Source organism: Pygoscelis adeliae, unplaced genomic scaffold (genome assembly GCF_000699105.1).
Source record: "Pygoscelis adeliae isolate BGI_AS28 unplaced genomic scaffold, ASM69910v1 Scaffold87, whole genome shotgun sequence".
Classification (NCBI taxonomy): Eukaryota; Metazoa; Chordata; class Aves; order Sphenisciformes; family Spheniscidae; genus Pygoscelis; species Pygoscelis adeliae.
The window spans coordinates 1,584,005-1,600,573 of record NW_008825098.1 but is presented as its reverse complement, the minus strand read 5'-3'; the positions used below and the strand labels follow the sequence as shown (position 1 = coordinate 1,600,573).

Below are 16,569 nucleotides of genomic sequence, written 5' to 3'. Positions count from 1 at the left end.
GGAATACTGTAATGTCAGAAAAGCCCTTTGGAGATGACCCGTTCACTTGTCCATTTTTAATTCTACATTAAGATTTCCCTTAGTTCTTTCCTTCTCTCCCTCCTCCAACACTGCAATATTTACTCAAGGAGCTTAAAATTAATTGCTATCTTTCTCTCCAACAACTGGAGTTCAACTCCAGTTCTATAAAAACACTGAACAAATGCAATACAGGAATTTCTGCAGACTTCTATGATGAAAAACATCATTAAAAAAATCAATAAAAATAAGAAGCACTTAAGATATTCGGAGAAGGCTTGAAACCTCTTAATTTGTTTCCACTGAACCATTAGCTCCAATAAATTGTCAAAATATGATAGCGGTTAAGTAATCCCGTGATTCCATTTATGAAAGACACATTGCCCCCCTCATTGCTCTGGGTAGTGGGGTCACAGTAGTGTCAGGATGATAATGCTGTATTTCTTCAGCTAACATAAAAAGGCAGAGAATTTCAAGGCATCCAGGACAATAATACTGGAACTTTTTGATGTTATATACACCAAAAATGTTTATGTGGAGGCACATGAACTGATGCACAGCACGTCTCTAGGAGTGTAGTTCGACTGAAGAAAGGCTTCAGCCCTTTTCCTCTGCCCTGTTTCACCTTGAACAGCAGTGCAGCTTAGATCTGACTCAGCCTAGCATGTGAGAGCTGGAACAAACTCCGCTATCGCACAGGAACCATTAGCTCCAAGCTACTTTGCTGCTGTAGACAATTTGCATCAATTCTTACATACAGATTCCCCATCCCCCAGTCTACACTACTTGTGTAAATTTATTAAACTCTCTAAATCACCTAGATGCTTTAAAAATCTCAAACATCAAGCAGACAACAGCAACCAGAACATTTTTCTTTTACTTAAAAGGTCTTGCCTCTATCTCCATCATCTGCTGGTATTTCTTGCTCTCAACACTTACATTTAAGTTTCTGGTCTTCTGCATCCGAACAAATTTTGTCCTTTATTCCTTGTAGTTTTCATGATTTTGTTAAATAATTTAAAAGCTTATAAAATGAGCTTTTTGCTTTTAAAAATCCTTTCATAGTAAGCCAGAAATAAGCAGCACCTTTCTTTTTTCTCCCTCCTAGAGGCTTTAAGTCCCTCAGGTCTTTCCACTTTGCTTTTGCTGTGATTCTGTATTTAAAAATACCGGAAAAAAACCCAGGATCTTCCTTTTTGGGAACAGTCATTTTGACTCAATTAAAAAAAAAAAAAGTTCAAAGTTCCCAACAGCCAGGAAAGACAGACATTTCCTTTTTCTCGGATTGCATTTTAATTGGTATAAAATGCCTCCCATCTCCAAAGAATCCAGATTTTCTTCATTTTACACAACAAGTAAATACCAGGAATTGATACCCTTCTACCCTGTGATTAATAGATTTTCTCTGTTCTCTGAAAAAATAATTTAGGGAAATGATGACATGAAAAGTCAGGGATTGCTAGATTATAATCTATAACTATAACCTGTGTTAAAGCTCATTAGGAGATGGGAAGATGGAGGCATCTGTCAGGTCTGAGGAAATAAATGTCCTATCAGGGGAGCTTTGCAGCTGAAGTAGGTGTGAGCTGTTTATCACTGCTTAATGATATTTATTTGATCCTTAGTTGTCCACTGGCACTTAAGCTTCTCTCCTTTGCCTCTGCGGATGCGGTTTTCTTAGTCCCGCTGGCAAAAATTGTTATGGGGACACTGCCATTTCCAAAAACTAAAGCTGAGAACCTGCTGGGGGAAGGGTTGTTCCTCCTCTGCCACACACTACAAAGAAGTTTCCAGGAACACCAGATCACAACACCCAAATGAAGAAAAGTGAAACATAACAGGATCCAGATTCAGGCATAACACCCATCTATACCATTCAAAGAGCCTTATATTTACATCTGGAAATGGCAGTAAGTTTTTGCTTAGACCTTCTAAGGATAGAAACATTTGCCCATTCACGTCAGACAAGGATGTCTGAGGGATTAGTTGGGAATTCAGGCAAAAAAATTAAGCATTTACCCAGTACAGATGAGAGTTAACACTAACCAATACTGAAGGCACAGATTGTCTCAGTATATCATATATTCACCTTATTTAGGTTCATGCTATGGACCAGAGTTTAGAAAAAAATTATTTCACAAGTGTGAAAATGCTAACTTGATGGCTGTCAGGCAACATGCTACTTTATTAGAATGTAAGCAAGAAGTAAATTGGGTACATTCATTGCAAACCACTTGTCTATAGGACAACCCAAAGGGAATGAATACTCACTGGCATAATGTGGCACGTTAGGGGCCGTATGGAAAAGTTTATGGATTCCATGCCCACAGTAGCTCCGAACCACTGAAAATCCATTTGCTTGAGCATGTTTCTGAATAATGTTTCCCAGTTCTCTGTACCGAACACCAGGTTTTACTGCAAAATTAAAGAGAGACAGATGGAAATGTATAGAGCTTTCTTTCAACATAACTAACCATCAAACACCATTCAGGCTAATATCTCTGTAGCACTCATGGCTTGTATGGCCATCTGTTCTAGTATGCAACTTCCTATGATCACTTAATCCACCAAGTATATAAGTGAGTGCAGTAACATGAGAGAGGGAGGAAACAGTCTCATATAAAAGAGAAAATGAGAGAGAAGAACAACTCCTTCTCCACTAGAAAATAGAACACTATTTTCTTCCTTTCGTGGATGTAATTGATCATATATTAAAAGGATGTTGACGTTTGAAGACTTTCAAAGTACTTGGTAACTTCTCATACCCAGAGTTGCACTGCTTCTTTCAATGAATGTATGAACTATATTTTAATATACACTTATCTCTCTACTACTATATGCAAAGTGCATGCAAATAAAGAGGAAAAATGATTATACATGAAGGACCAAAAAGGGAAAAAAAGACAAAACAGGTATCTCTACTCTTATTCAAGATTTTTAGTGGCAACGCTACAGCAAATAAGAATGTTCATACGCAGGACAAACTTTTTTGACAACCCTTTTAGGAAGCCTTAAAAGTTAGAGAGTTTGAAACAGATGAAAATGGTGGGAAAAATTCACTTTGAGCACTTGGACAAGGCAATAATAATACCATGAAAGCAACAATGCCTCATCCATCAGTTAATGAAGATGCATACCAAAAGCAACCTTGAGTGACTAAAAAGAAAAAAGAACGTTGTGTGGTTATGGGGAGCCATCTTAAGCAGAGTTCACATACATAGCTAAAACTTTATGTGAAGCAAGCCATTTAGTTCAATTCTCTGCTAATGTAAACAACTACAACTTAAATCAGTAAGCTGAATTTACAGAAAATAACAATAAATTTAGATTACTGGAATGTGCATGCTTTTCCCAAAATACAAAAAAAGACATCGTGCGGAAGAGAGGAAAAATTAATCTGTTGGTCCTGTGCTAAATAGTTGTGAAGTAGTACCATCTCCTTCGGGCCTGACAATACCAAGCAACTCATCTCAATGCAGCAAGGAGCCCTCTGCTTCTCTCTCTCATACAAGTCTCCTAGTTAGAGCTCTGCTGGTCCAAGGCCAAGAAAGTAAGATGATTTAAACAGGGGAGAGGTGACCCTTTTTAACAGCTGAGACACTCGCTGCTAGAATTCCTACTAGCAGGGAACATCTAAAACCCATTAAAACCTGTTACAGCATCTAAAAAGTTGGTAAAGTTACACTGAGAATTTAAATCTCATTACAATGAACACAAAAGTGAACTTCTGTCATAGTTTATACATCAAAGCCAGGATATGAAAGATAGAGACCACACATATAACATTTGCTATAAAAATAAAGTACAGGAGCAAAGATAAACATTGTTCTGATTTAGCTCTGAAAAACAAAGTGGTCATTTCAGAATAGTAATCCCACATAAACAGGTAATCTATATTCTTCACAGCTCAACTCTGCAGTATTTTCTTGATCACACAATGGATACACAAGACATCGTTCATAGGGATTTTTCTCTTTTCAGCTTGGCTCGCTAGCTCCAAAAATTATTAACCAAAGTTCATTGTAATTTTTTTTTCATTTACTTTTGATTAAATGCAAGTTTAAAGCCTTCATATATAGCACCTTAAACTTCAGTCTTTAGAGGTCATGAAGTGAGTAAATTTTATTGGAGATTTTAAGAAGTTGCAGGGTATAAAATGTACAGACGATACAAGTATTTCCAGGGACTTGGGAGATTTTTGTTTTGTTTTCTCTGTTTGTCTAACAGAACTTAATATATTCCTTTGTGAATGAAGTTGAGCATGACATTCTCTAGCTACCTTTGTATCTCATCGTATGTCTCAATGAAGCTGTCCTGAGTTATATCTAAGCAGCATAATTAAAGTTCTGTGGGTACTGAAGGATATGGATCTGTCTTCTCTGGCACACTCCCACAGTTGAAAATCAAAAGCTCATAATTAGCTTTATGAAATAACCATCAGGTTTGACAGGGGTACAGAGATATGTTTAAGTGTTCAAACAGTGTTCTACCTTATCGGTTCATTGTGCAACACCATACAAAAGTAGGAAGCCATACTTTGGTTTTCCAAAACATACTTTGTCCATCAAGTTCTCTAAACTACTCAGATCAAGGATGTCTTATTCATCTAGCTAATAGTCCAAATAGGCTGTTTCCATGTAAATACATCATCATATGTGGATCAGCTCAGCATCAATTACATTTTCCTTGCCAACCCACATTTCAAACAAAAGTTGCAACCACCACCCACAGAACAGTGCCATTTGAAGAATCACTGTATTATACAATACACATCATCTTCTGGTGACACACACTAACGCTTCGGTGTTCTACAACAGAAGTCACTCCTGGGTAATAGCAAATATGAGCACTCAATGTTTGAGAACCAAAACCATAATGCTTCAGGCCCTAGCCACAGGGTTTACCTGCATCGATAGCTTGCATTAGGCACTCATAAGTTGTTTGGACAAGCCTCCTTGCACCCTCATCAACCTCTCCAACATAAAATGTCTCGTTCAGATCTCCATGGTAGCCATTACGATAGACAGTAATATCCACTGCAAAGAATACCAGACATATTGTAATATTAGCACTGTATTTCTCACTTCTTGTCTCTTGATTTGTGAAAGGACAAACACACACATGTAAAAACGTAGTATTGTAATTGTGAAGTTATAGGTATATAACTTCAGTTATATAGTTATAGTTATAAGTAATCTTCCAAAGATTACTTTGGAATAATTCCAGATGTAAACTCCTCCAGCAGAATCAATGCCCTCATACTTATCCTGTAGATTCTGTAGAATTAATAAGATAGTTTTGCTGGTGAACGGTTTGATTTAATAAAAAAAAAAAAAGGGAAGAGAAAAAACCCCACACCAATGCAACACAGACACAGCAAACTTATGATTGATTTTCTAGGTAAATATAAAAACAGGAAAGAAGCTCTTTGCTCCATGGTGATTTACCTGGTTAAAATATTTTCTTAGAATTAATTCCAGCACTAATAGGGGGAAATGAAATTTAAAAAGGTACGTAATCATGTTTTAACCCATATTTTAACTTTAGTAATTTCTATGCATGTTTAGAATAATAAGTCACACCTTTACAAAAATTGTAATGCCAAAACCCATTGTTTCCAGCCAAAAACGTAAAATTTCTTGAATATTAAATACACAGCAACTTTCCAATAGTACTCCTGCCCTAGGAAAACACACCAAATGACTTAAAACTTTTTCTTTTTTCTTTCAAATGAAAGAATTTAAACATTCAGTATCAGGCAAACAGCAAGAATGAGAAGGGCATGCTTAAACAACCGAGGTTTAAAAGAACATATAATAAGAGTTTATAATTATGTTGCAGCAAAACTCTAACTTGTTTGCTTTGTGTATAAAGTTGGTTTTAAACTAAAAGTGATATAACTCATTCTTGAAAAATAGCAGCATAAGTAGTTTTAATGAGGAAAAAAAATATGTTTTTCAGTTTAACTCATTCCACAAAAAGATACGCTTTTTTGGATTAAGAACATCCATACAAGATGCTTGTTGCAAATAGTCCTTTTACAAAACACAGGAACAGGCCTACCAGTTTAGACATAGCTGTCATCTATTCTAGTGTCCTGTCTCTCATAGCAGATGAGTAAAAAATTAAAACCTGCCATCACATAGTCATTATATATAATAAACACATGCAAAATATTCTAGATTTGCGTATCAAGTTGACTTCCTGTGCTAGAATGGGTACTTTTGTGTTTAACAGACTTTGTCAGTAGCCTGGTAGGTCTAATAGCTGCTAGAGTACCAAAACCACTAGAATAGTTACTGAACTGCTGTTCTTGAAGAAATCCACACGCAGACCCCCCACAGGTAAATAGCCATGAAGGAAACTGTACTGAACAGTAATACTTTAGGAATATGGAATATGAGTCGCTTAGAGAGACTAGTGCAACCTTGATAAGAAAACGTGGGGAAAAAAACATTGGTGTCAACAGTAAATCTGTACTACTGGCAAACATTTACAAAAGAAATTAACACGGCATGAAAACAATACTGCCTGTTGTGGATGCATGCATGTGCAGGGTTACACTATACTCACTGCATGACTGCGCAGGAGTACTGGAACATTTTGACCAGTGTACATCTCTAGTAACGGAACAACAGGACTGTATAGAAACCAGTGCCCTGGTAACTTATCCAGGTAAGTTTCTTGTGATCTGCATATCAGAGCTCCTTAGCACAGTGTCCAGACTACTTCCTGCAAAGTGGCTATCTCTATAGGCCACGTGATTACAAGACCTTCTCTTGATGCTGCCAGATTTGGCCCGAACATCTCCCTTTGAAGAGAGATCAGCTTTGTTTAAGAATCTGCTCCCAGGGACCAGAACGATTACTAAAATGTTATGATGCCCTGCTCGGAGCAGAGGGTTGGACTAGACATCACCTGCCAGTACCTTCTGGATGAAGTTTAGCCGTGATTCTAAAAACCTGTTTTGGACTCTGACATTGCCACCTTTTGCTTCCAGCAGGCTAAAAAGTTTTAAGTAAAGAGGAAGATGGGCACTTCCCTCTATTATTCACTGTGCACATTCCCTCCAAAGTACTTTTTCTATCTCCTCCTTTGTACCCTGTTTTGTACTTTCTTTTAAAGAGACTTATCAAAAGGAAGCCTATGAGACTTGGAAGCCTTTTGAGCCCATGGGGAATACATGTTCAATCCACAAAGCGTGGACCATTTTGTAACAAGACCTACTCAGCTACAAAAGAGTAAACTAGTTCTTCCTCATCAAAACAAAGCAGAAGGCTCAAAGCTTGGGCGAGTGCAGTCAGGGCAGGGATGTGAACAAAGGTATGACTAAACCCTCTTACAAAAGGTGTTTTCCAGTGCTGAGGTACAGCCTTGGCATGCAAATAGTGGAGAGGTGAGGCACTGTGTAGACAAAGCCAACCTAGTAAGCTTAACTGGGCTTCTTAGTTTGGACTCCAGCAATGCCAGAAAAGCTGGCAACAATAGAGAGCTGTACAAAGGCACCATCTTTGAAATTAAAAAAAGATAAAGGAGCTTTGACCAAATGGTTACATGTACGCTACAGCTCAGAGCTATCAGCCAGACCAAACCTGACCTAGAAAGGGGCAACCATCATGAGGCTTGCTCTGAAAAGGCTGGTACCTACAGCACTGAGCTGTAGACTTGGTAGCTATTGTTGCATGTTAATATATATCAAATATCTGACAATCTAAAAGGATTCCAACCTGCTTCTAGAGGTATGACAAACCTTAGGATACGCTGGCATTTATTTACGGATAAGAGAAAAGCAAACCAATGCAATAAACAAAGGTGCAAATGTTTGTACAAACCAAATGTCGTTAATTTTTACTGCCAAACCAAGAAGAAATGAATGAGAAAACAAAAAGCGGTCAAGTAATTTATAAAAGTATCCCTCATCATCCAAGAAGGCGTAAGTACCTTGAGGACCATGAACAAAAAGCAGCTGGTACTGTTAGGCTGTGAGATGCTCAAAAAAAGGGTATGTTTTTTAATATGCACCTATACAATGCCTCACCATTAGGATCCTTTACAGTCATCATGTCCGTAGCAAAATCTTAAGGATCTAGAGCCATCTCATTAAGAATTCACACACAACTAATCCAGTTGAATAATTCAATATACATTTTATTCACTATTTATACAGTCTGGAACGACTGGAACCCAGCCCACAAGTGGAATACTCAGGCACTATACTAATGCACAGACCAGGGTAGAAGAATTATAAAGCTCTTAAAGTGGACCAAACTTTTGAAATTATTTTATTAAATAAACTCATTAATTTAAATATGTGAAGAGCAGAGGTTAATCGGTAAATGAGAACAAAAGCCTCTCTTAAGAAGCTGTTCCAATCATATTGCCTGCTAGTGAAACCTCACCTTACTGCATGGTTTAACTGGATAGAAGGTAGGAATGTTGAAGGTTAATCTTCATAGCACTTACCATTAACAATATCTCCCTCCTGCAATGGCCTCCTGTCAGGAATTCCATGACAGATCACTTCATTCACTGATGTACAACACGACTTAGGGAAATTATAGTAATTCAGAGGGGAAGGATAGCAATTCCTTGCAATACAAGCCTAATTTAGAAAATACAATTTACACTTTACATTAGTAAGTTTTGTACAAAGAAAAAACGTATGCACAACAGCTTTACAAGAAGAATGATACGCTGAAAAGCAGTGACTCTTGAAAATAAGATTCTTCAAGCATTTTTTGGCATTACGGTATTTTGTTATGCTTTGCATTTCTTACCAGGAAGAAAGTAAAGCTTCTTTAATTTTGTTTCTACTCATTTTTATGTTCAACTACCAATGCTGAAATATTCAGGTTTAAAACAATGCATGGCAATATTCATTCAGTTAAAAAAACAGCCATTTTCAATGACTGTTTCTTAAGCACCTGGTCTAAGACTAAGTATTTTTGCAAAAACACACAAGCTAGACAAAAAAACATTTAGCACCACTCTTTCACCCCTAACTTTAAAACCTTAAGCTGCTTCCTTTGCATCACTCTAATAACCTTTTGGAGATTTTTGCAAAACTGACACATACATTTTATGTATACATACATATACACACTATGTGACATACTGTGTTAACTTTTTCTTTAAAAAAAAATTACTGTTTTAAAATTGCAAAGTACCAATTAGGGATGTCGGTCAGTATCAACAATCTGCCATGCAAAAGTTTCCAAAAACTGCTGAGGAGGGATAACACCATTTTAACTACTAGTTGTTCACATTAGACAGTATGCATAAGCAAATAATTTAGTGTTTACTGCAGTTCAATGGAAATCTCTGGCCTAATCAAACCAGAGTAAGTTCCTTACAATCTTGGCTCAACAGCTGCAAATGCAGATAAAAAGAACAGCAACCAGAAAGCTCTCTAACAAACTTAACTATAGCAAAATCGTTGCCTTCCCCACAGCGCACACAAGTATCCTCAATTATCAGTTTACATGCCTTATAGAAAAGATAGCAAAGAAAAATAAAATTTACACAATTCAAGTATCTATGAATAGTTAAGCCAGGAAAATACTTGAACATGTATTTCAAATACTTCGCTGGATTGTGGCTTTAGTTTGCCTGACTGCATCAAACATCTTGTTTCAATTCTCTCTCAGGCTCCTCAGTTCTGATTCCCAATCATTAATATTAAACTTTCTCCTCTGTACGTCTTAACCAACAACACAGAGCACAAGAAGTCCACGGCCTACATATGATGTTCTTTATATAATGGTATCTGTGGAGCAAAAAGGGTTTAGAAGAAAGAAAATTATATGATGTTAACCGAGAAAACAGGTGAAGAAACTTAGAGGGAATCTGAAGCTGGAAATCATGGAAGGAACTGATACAGAGAGTTCCTAACTCATTTTGAATCTACCATTGCACTGTAACGTATTTCTAACATTTGCACTACCCGCTAGCTGCAAATTGGGAAACAGTTCAAAATAAAGAAAAGGAATTCATGCAATAACAAAGAAAACCACACAACAATCATTCAAAAATAAAGAGATAGAAGAAAGCGCTTAGAAACACCAGAACAACAATAAAATAACCTTACTAAATGAACAGCGTGATCAATTTCTTCAGTAGTTACACCTGCTTTCACCATCATGGCAGCAACATCCAATACTTCTCTAGCAAGCTGCAAACGAAACAAAAGTACCGATTTAAAATAAGACCAGGACTACTCCCTAGAAGATTAGCAACCCATTTTCTACAGCTACACCGAGATTGCTAGGAGAGCTGGGTAGACTTGAGCTCCAGAAAGACTTCGAGATGTCTGCAGGTTACATTACTAAGCCCTCTCTGTGAGATTTGAAAATACCCCAATTAAGATTTCGACCACAATTCCCTTGAATACCATAAACTCAAATCAGACTACCTAAATACACTTCAAAGTTTGACTTTATGTATAAGGAAGTTATTACAATTGAACAGCTCTTTTTCAAAAATTGTTCGGGATGGGGTTCTTTTTTGCTTTTTAGTTTTTGCTTAGTACTAATAACTCTAGAAGAGGAAAAAGTTCTGTTCTCGTTTATGCACTATAAAATATATTCTTAACAGTAACAACATTTCAGCCACAGATTATCTCACTAGTAACAACAAAGCCAGAAAACAGATAAAAGTCATACTTCCGCTTGCAAAATAGTTTACTGTGAATTGGGAGTCACAAGGAGAGAAAAAGCAAGAAAATACCAAATTTCCCGAACTATTTTTCAGTGCTTAAAAGTGGTTTGAAAGTTTGTACTCTCAAATGTGCTGTCAAACTGGTAAAATCACTATAGATTTTTAAAGAATAAAAGCACTTCGTAACGAAAACCAAAACCACCTTACCCTACATACTACTTGCATCCCTTCTATATCCTCAGATGAGAGTATTTTTATTTGAGAGGTTCCTTTTAAAGCCTGTTCTGATTCAGACATTCCTGAAAAGAAAAAAGGGGAGGAGGGAAAAAAAGAAAGAAAAAAACCATGTTATATAGAAGAGTGATTGCTACACATGTCCAATCAAGGAACTTACTTAGCTTACCAATGGCAATAAGAGTATGTACTTTCTCACCACAGACTAAAGTAATGAACCCACCAAGTCATAGCATTATCATCATGATGCTGATTAATTTGAATTCATAAGCCTTCCACAATATCGTAATGCCCACATGTGCTCAGGATGCCCGTTCACTTACTGCATAAAACCATCATGTCCAGTTAGTCAAAACATAACCTTAAAAATCAGATTTACAAGGAAATTATTTTATTCATAGAAAAGTTTTTTTTTTCTTTTAGCTGCTTTGGAGATAACAAATAATAGTAAATAATATTCTAAAAGAGCCATAAAGGATCATATAAGCTTGTGAATATCTCTAGTTACACTATTGCAATAATCTGCTGATGAAAACGTGTAAATCCTTCCTACCAAATTCTGTGCAAGCTCAGTTTTATAGTTGAATGACCTCCTAAAAGGCAGTATTTTGTGTTGTTTAAATATTTACATTCTGTAAAGAATAACTAAAGAACGGCTGAAGATGTAAAAATAATTCTAACAGACTTTATAGCAGCTTTTTTGGGAAATGCAAAGCACCAACACCGATATAAAAAAGGGAAAATACCAAAACAAACCAATAAGCAAGTAATTTTGAATGTATTCCCTCTGCATCCAAAAATAGCGGGAACTCATATATCAGTTTTCTTTTGGAGGTTGCTTACTGCAGTTTTGTTATTTTATAACACATTTCCAACAGATACACTGATGTCACTGAGAATGGCTTAGCAGAATTCACCTGTGACAGCCAACTTACTGCTGTTTGTTATGAAGTTAACCACAGGACTAGGACTTGCATGGGTTTTTTCTCTTTTCTTCCCTGAACACCTTTGAAAGATAACACATTACAAACTTTGGACTTCCAAAAAAATACTTGTAACCATTATTTCTGAAAAATCAGTAAGTTAATGTGGGGGAGGAAGAGGTAGAGTGAGAAGAACAGATAAAAGAAGAGGTTCCCTTCTCCAGCATCTCCTTCATGTTTTAAAGGCTTTTTCAATTACAAGAAAAATAGAAAGCAAACATAACACTCCATAATTGTGATTTGTTTCAAGTTACCTAGTGGGTGATCAGCATAATCCGGTCTCTGAATATAACTTGGCACAGGTCTTGTTGGCGTCTAAATAAATCATAGTCGAAGCTGGTTAGGTTGCAAGAATACTTATTATAGTCCCAAAAACCGAGACTCATGCAGCAAAATTAAATACAGTGAAATATGGCTAATTCCACTTAGAAAAAGTTGTGAAGTATGCAAACACTCCAAAACAGTTCCAATTTTCATTTCTCAAAGATTCTCCTATTACGCTTTATTGCTTTCGTATTATACAACCTCTAATAGCCAACTTCACAACTTTGTAAAAATCAAACTTTCATGTGTCAAGTAAATGAAACAGGTTTTATAACATATTATCCCTGTTACAGTGTAGTGTTTATTCTGCTACTTTCCAGACTGCAAATGCACTGGTGCCAAATACATCCTTCCTCTCTCTGGTTATTAGTGTCTATTAGCAAGATCGTTATTTCTAATCATCACCCTAGTCATTAGCACTTTTTATTATAGTTTCATTTGCATCAATCCTACAGCAGTCAGAAGACAAGAAGGCAAGTGTTCAGCAATAACACTACTAAATTACTTGGCCGGTGACATATCCAAAACACCCTTTCTCCAGCGACACTAACAAACACACATGGGCTTAGGCTCTGTTCATCTGTTCTCTGATGAGCCTGTAACAGATGGAGAAGACTATAGAGAGGATGCCACAGGGGCAGCATTTCTAGCACAGGCCAATTAGAAAAGACACATGTAAATAAAATGCCATTATTCCTGTAAAAACTTTGGCTTATTCCATGTACAAACTTGTACCAATTTAAAAATACAGCTATACTGAGGTCATCTTCTAAACTCACCTTTCACAGCTGAAGATGTTACTGACCTCAGTTATTCTTCACCACTCCAGTGCTGGAGATTACTATAACCTCTGTTCCTTCAGCAGAGCTGTTCATCAGCTTACTCACCAGGTTATTTCAAACCACTTACATAAAATAATATAAAACCATTTATTTAAATTCTAAATTAATTCACCTGAGTTTTTCTGAAACAGACTGCTCCATTATTGGTGAGAACAGTCAACGGCTAGGAGAAGACATCATCTGAACTAGCAGCAGCTTTTTGCTGAATAAACATCAAAATGTACAGCCAAAAGGTACGAGCTTAAGCCTGTTACTGATGCATGTTACCTCACAGGCACTTCCTTCATTTTACATATACCAAGAGATAGATCAAGTTAAATCAAAATGAACCACAATAAGGACACAGTCATACATGTCCTTGCCATCAGGTTCAGATTGTTTAAGAAGCTCTCCTCTCTCAGCTAAAATGTGGGAGGTAATCAGGTCAGGACTGGTCCATTAGTTGTTACAGAACGTAGCAGCGCTGGAGTACAGAGTGGCACCTATTGCTTACCAGTGGATAGTGTGGCCTGAGTTTACCAGTATATCGATAACCAGACCAGGGATTTGTGTTAACGTCACCTTCCAGGGTCCAAGAGGAAACTTCACGCTTAGCTTTTTCATCTTCTGAAAAGACAAAAAAAGGAAAAAAAAAATTGCAGCAGCAAAATCAGTCCTACTAAGAATAAGAACTGTGGGGTCCAGAAAGTGACTTAGAAGTATGTAACTCTAGATTTGACTCTTTCTGGTGTTTTAGATACTGATATATGAAAGTGTAAGTAGCAGTTGTTATTTTGTATTGCCCTTAAGTTTTTCACATGCAAAATTCACATCCTGCCAACTCTATCTTTATTCAATAGCAAACTGGGGCATGTCAGGACAGCAGTACTGAATGCACAAACGAAGTGTATTAATTATTTAAGCTGCTCTTCATTTGTAGTTCTAAAACATAGTTCTGTGCTTGTTTTCATTCTTGGGAAAAAGCATATTTCTACAGAAACACTCATTATCCCTTCAATTAACACCCTTGCACTGTAGATGAATGTTCCTTTTCTGTGATTTCTCTTAGCATTCAGTGACAGAAACGACCTGGGGTGGGAAGGAGGGTATCCAACTGTTAGTTTCAATATATGCAGCCTGCTACCCCTCCAGATCTGATGGAGAGAGCGCGCTGCCATTTCTGCATTTCAGGACAGGCAGTGTGTGCACCTTACAAGACGGTCCCAACCTGCTGGAGGTTCCCCGCTCTCTCAACCTTGTGAAATTCATGTCTGATGTGGTCCAGTGACTGACTTCATTCACAAATAACACAGTCCTAACAGGGCAGATTGAAGGTGTTTACATAAAGGATTGAAGCAAGTAGATCATGAGCATTACCAAAAGGAAAAATATCTATTCGGAAAGATGAGGCAAGGGTTAAGAAACAGCACGATAGCATTAATCTTTAACTCATAACCTGATAACTTAAGTTTGTTTTCTCTTTTTATATCTCACAAGAATGAAGAGATGGCAAAAGGTCTGCCACAGCAAGCCCTAACGTGAGTTCCTCAGAGTCTCTGTGGCTGACATCTGAGCCATCTGCTCACGTGACATTCAGTTTAGATAAACCACTGAGAAATAATAATTTAAAAATCCAAAGTTTTAACAAAGCGGTATTTTGGATTCCCTTGAGATGCTTCGGTAGTTCGTTGCATTGAGGTCTTGAGGACTATCAGAACCAAGCCAGCTCACCTTGGGCTCAGCAGTTATCCAGGAAGCCAACAAGTTCATGGATTTAGTGGAATCATAAAAAAATTTGCTGTCAGCTAAACAACAGCATTAGAAGACTGCACCAGAGGATTACTAGAACTACTAACAAAGACAGCTTCATATCCATGCTGGTACAAATAATAGGATACAGAATGCAAGTGTGAACTATGAGACCCCTACGCTGGGAAGGCAGAAAGAAGGAAAACATTTATAATTGTCTGTGCTACTCCAACCTATTAACCATGCAACAATTATTATGGAAAAAAGGAGTTTTACTGGGTTTTAGGAAAGGAGGAGGTAAATTACTTGAGGATTCGAATTTCTGCCATGCCACTTACTTTTTAATCCCACCTCCCTTTTAAGCAGGGCTTGATGAAGATGAGCAGGGAGATGGGGGGGAGGAGGCAAGGGGGACAGAACTGGCATCTCCTCTCTCTTTTTGTTTGTTTGGTTTTAAACTCATGGATTTTTTTTTTTACTACTCAAGTAAGGGAGAATCTACCAGTCTACTAGTATTTCTGTGCCAGAGCTACCAGCTGTAACTAAGGCATACAGATACTCTTATTACCTTCAACTAAACTCAGCAAAATCCTAGCTATGATACATCCTCCTATCAATGGCTGCATCAGTGCACAAAAGCATTTTCCTTTTCTTTCCAAAGGGGTACACTCCAAATGTACAGAACAGCTGCACTCTGACTGGCTTGCTTGCATTCCAGCAAGTGTCTAATCACAAAGACTTCACAAGAATTCTTCCCACTTTCCTGCCTTTTACTACATTAGACATCAAAATGCTATGATGGAACAAGCCTGGCAATGCCTTGTAGTAATGGTTTATTATTCTCCTTGCCCTTTACTTCAGCATCCCTCTATCTCTGTTCATATACCTGGCAATGTAGCTCAAGGAATACTTCATACAAATAGAAAAGGGAACAGAAACAGAGATTTCTGTACCACTGCCTCTGAAATTTTACATAGATCTTTAGATTACCAGGAACTGGACAAAGTTTCAGATATGCGGAATCCAGTGCCAGATACCTTGGAAAAATCCATACCGTTCTTAGACACAGAATGACAGAACAGCTGAGGTTGAAGGGACCTCTGGAGGTCATCTGGTCCAACCCCCTGCTCAAGCAGGGCCACCTAGAGCCAGCTGCCCAGGACAAAACAAATTCAAAACAATATAAAAATGGATTTTAAAAAATGTACTTACTTGCTTTCTTGTGTAATAACTTGTGAGTGGCCCAGCTTCCCTTAAAGCATTCCTAGAATTGCAAACAAAATATATATGTGTGTGTATATATATATGTTTTAAGTAGCATTATCCTGGACAGACATGCCATCCCCACAAAATAGAGAAGCAACTGTATTTTAAAAGAAAACTAGAAGACTTATTTTACTAACCCTTGTAGCAACACACAGTAAATGCTACTGTAACTGCTAGTCTTAACAATAGAAAACACTACATTCAACAGCTTATGGGCCAGAATAGAGAGAAAGCATAGCCAGATGCACCCATCACAGTGAAACACACTGATCTAATCCTATCTACTAAATATTGTCCCTTTATCAGTTTAATGAGTAACTAAACCTGGTTGCTCCAGGTTGGCTGAAACACAGAGCCTACCTCCATATCAGATCTTACAGCATTGCAGTGGGCAGGATGGTCCACCCTTGGCTCCTACAAGAAGCCACCTCCTCCTGCTAATTGTGTTCTTTCTGCCTCCTTCCCCAGCATAGGAAAGCAACCAAGGCCAATCAGCACAATCACAGCAGAACAAATGA

The 16,569-nt window shown here is 37.5% G+C and overlaps 1 protein-coding gene across 1 annotated transcript in view; it reads right to left on the bottom strand.

The window, feature by feature from the left end:
• METAP1 (methionyl aminopeptidase 1) overlaps positions 1 to 16,569 on the bottom strand; it is a gene marked incomplete at its 5' end in the record, with an annotated part of 25,768 nt that overhangs the window by 2,999 nt on the left and 6,200 nt on the right. Inside the window, 8 exons of the mRNA XM_009327073.1 lie at positions 2,290 to 2,433; positions 4,923 to 5,054; positions 8,482 to 8,620; positions 10,106 to 10,189; positions 10,882 to 10,973; positions 12,146 to 12,206; positions 13,551 to 13,663; positions 15,998 to 16,049. Of these exons, the coding sequence (XP_009325348.1) occupies positions 2,290 to 2,433; positions 4,923 to 5,054; positions 8,482 to 8,620; positions 10,106 to 10,189; positions 10,882 to 10,973; positions 12,146 to 12,206; positions 13,551 to 13,663; positions 15,998 to 16,049 (817 nt within the window). The remainder of the gene's footprint in view (positions 1 to 2,289; positions 2,434 to 4,922; positions 5,055 to 8,481; positions 8,621 to 10,105; positions 10,190 to 10,881; positions 10,974 to 12,145; positions 12,207 to 13,550; positions 13,664 to 15,997; positions 16,050 to 16,569) is intronic.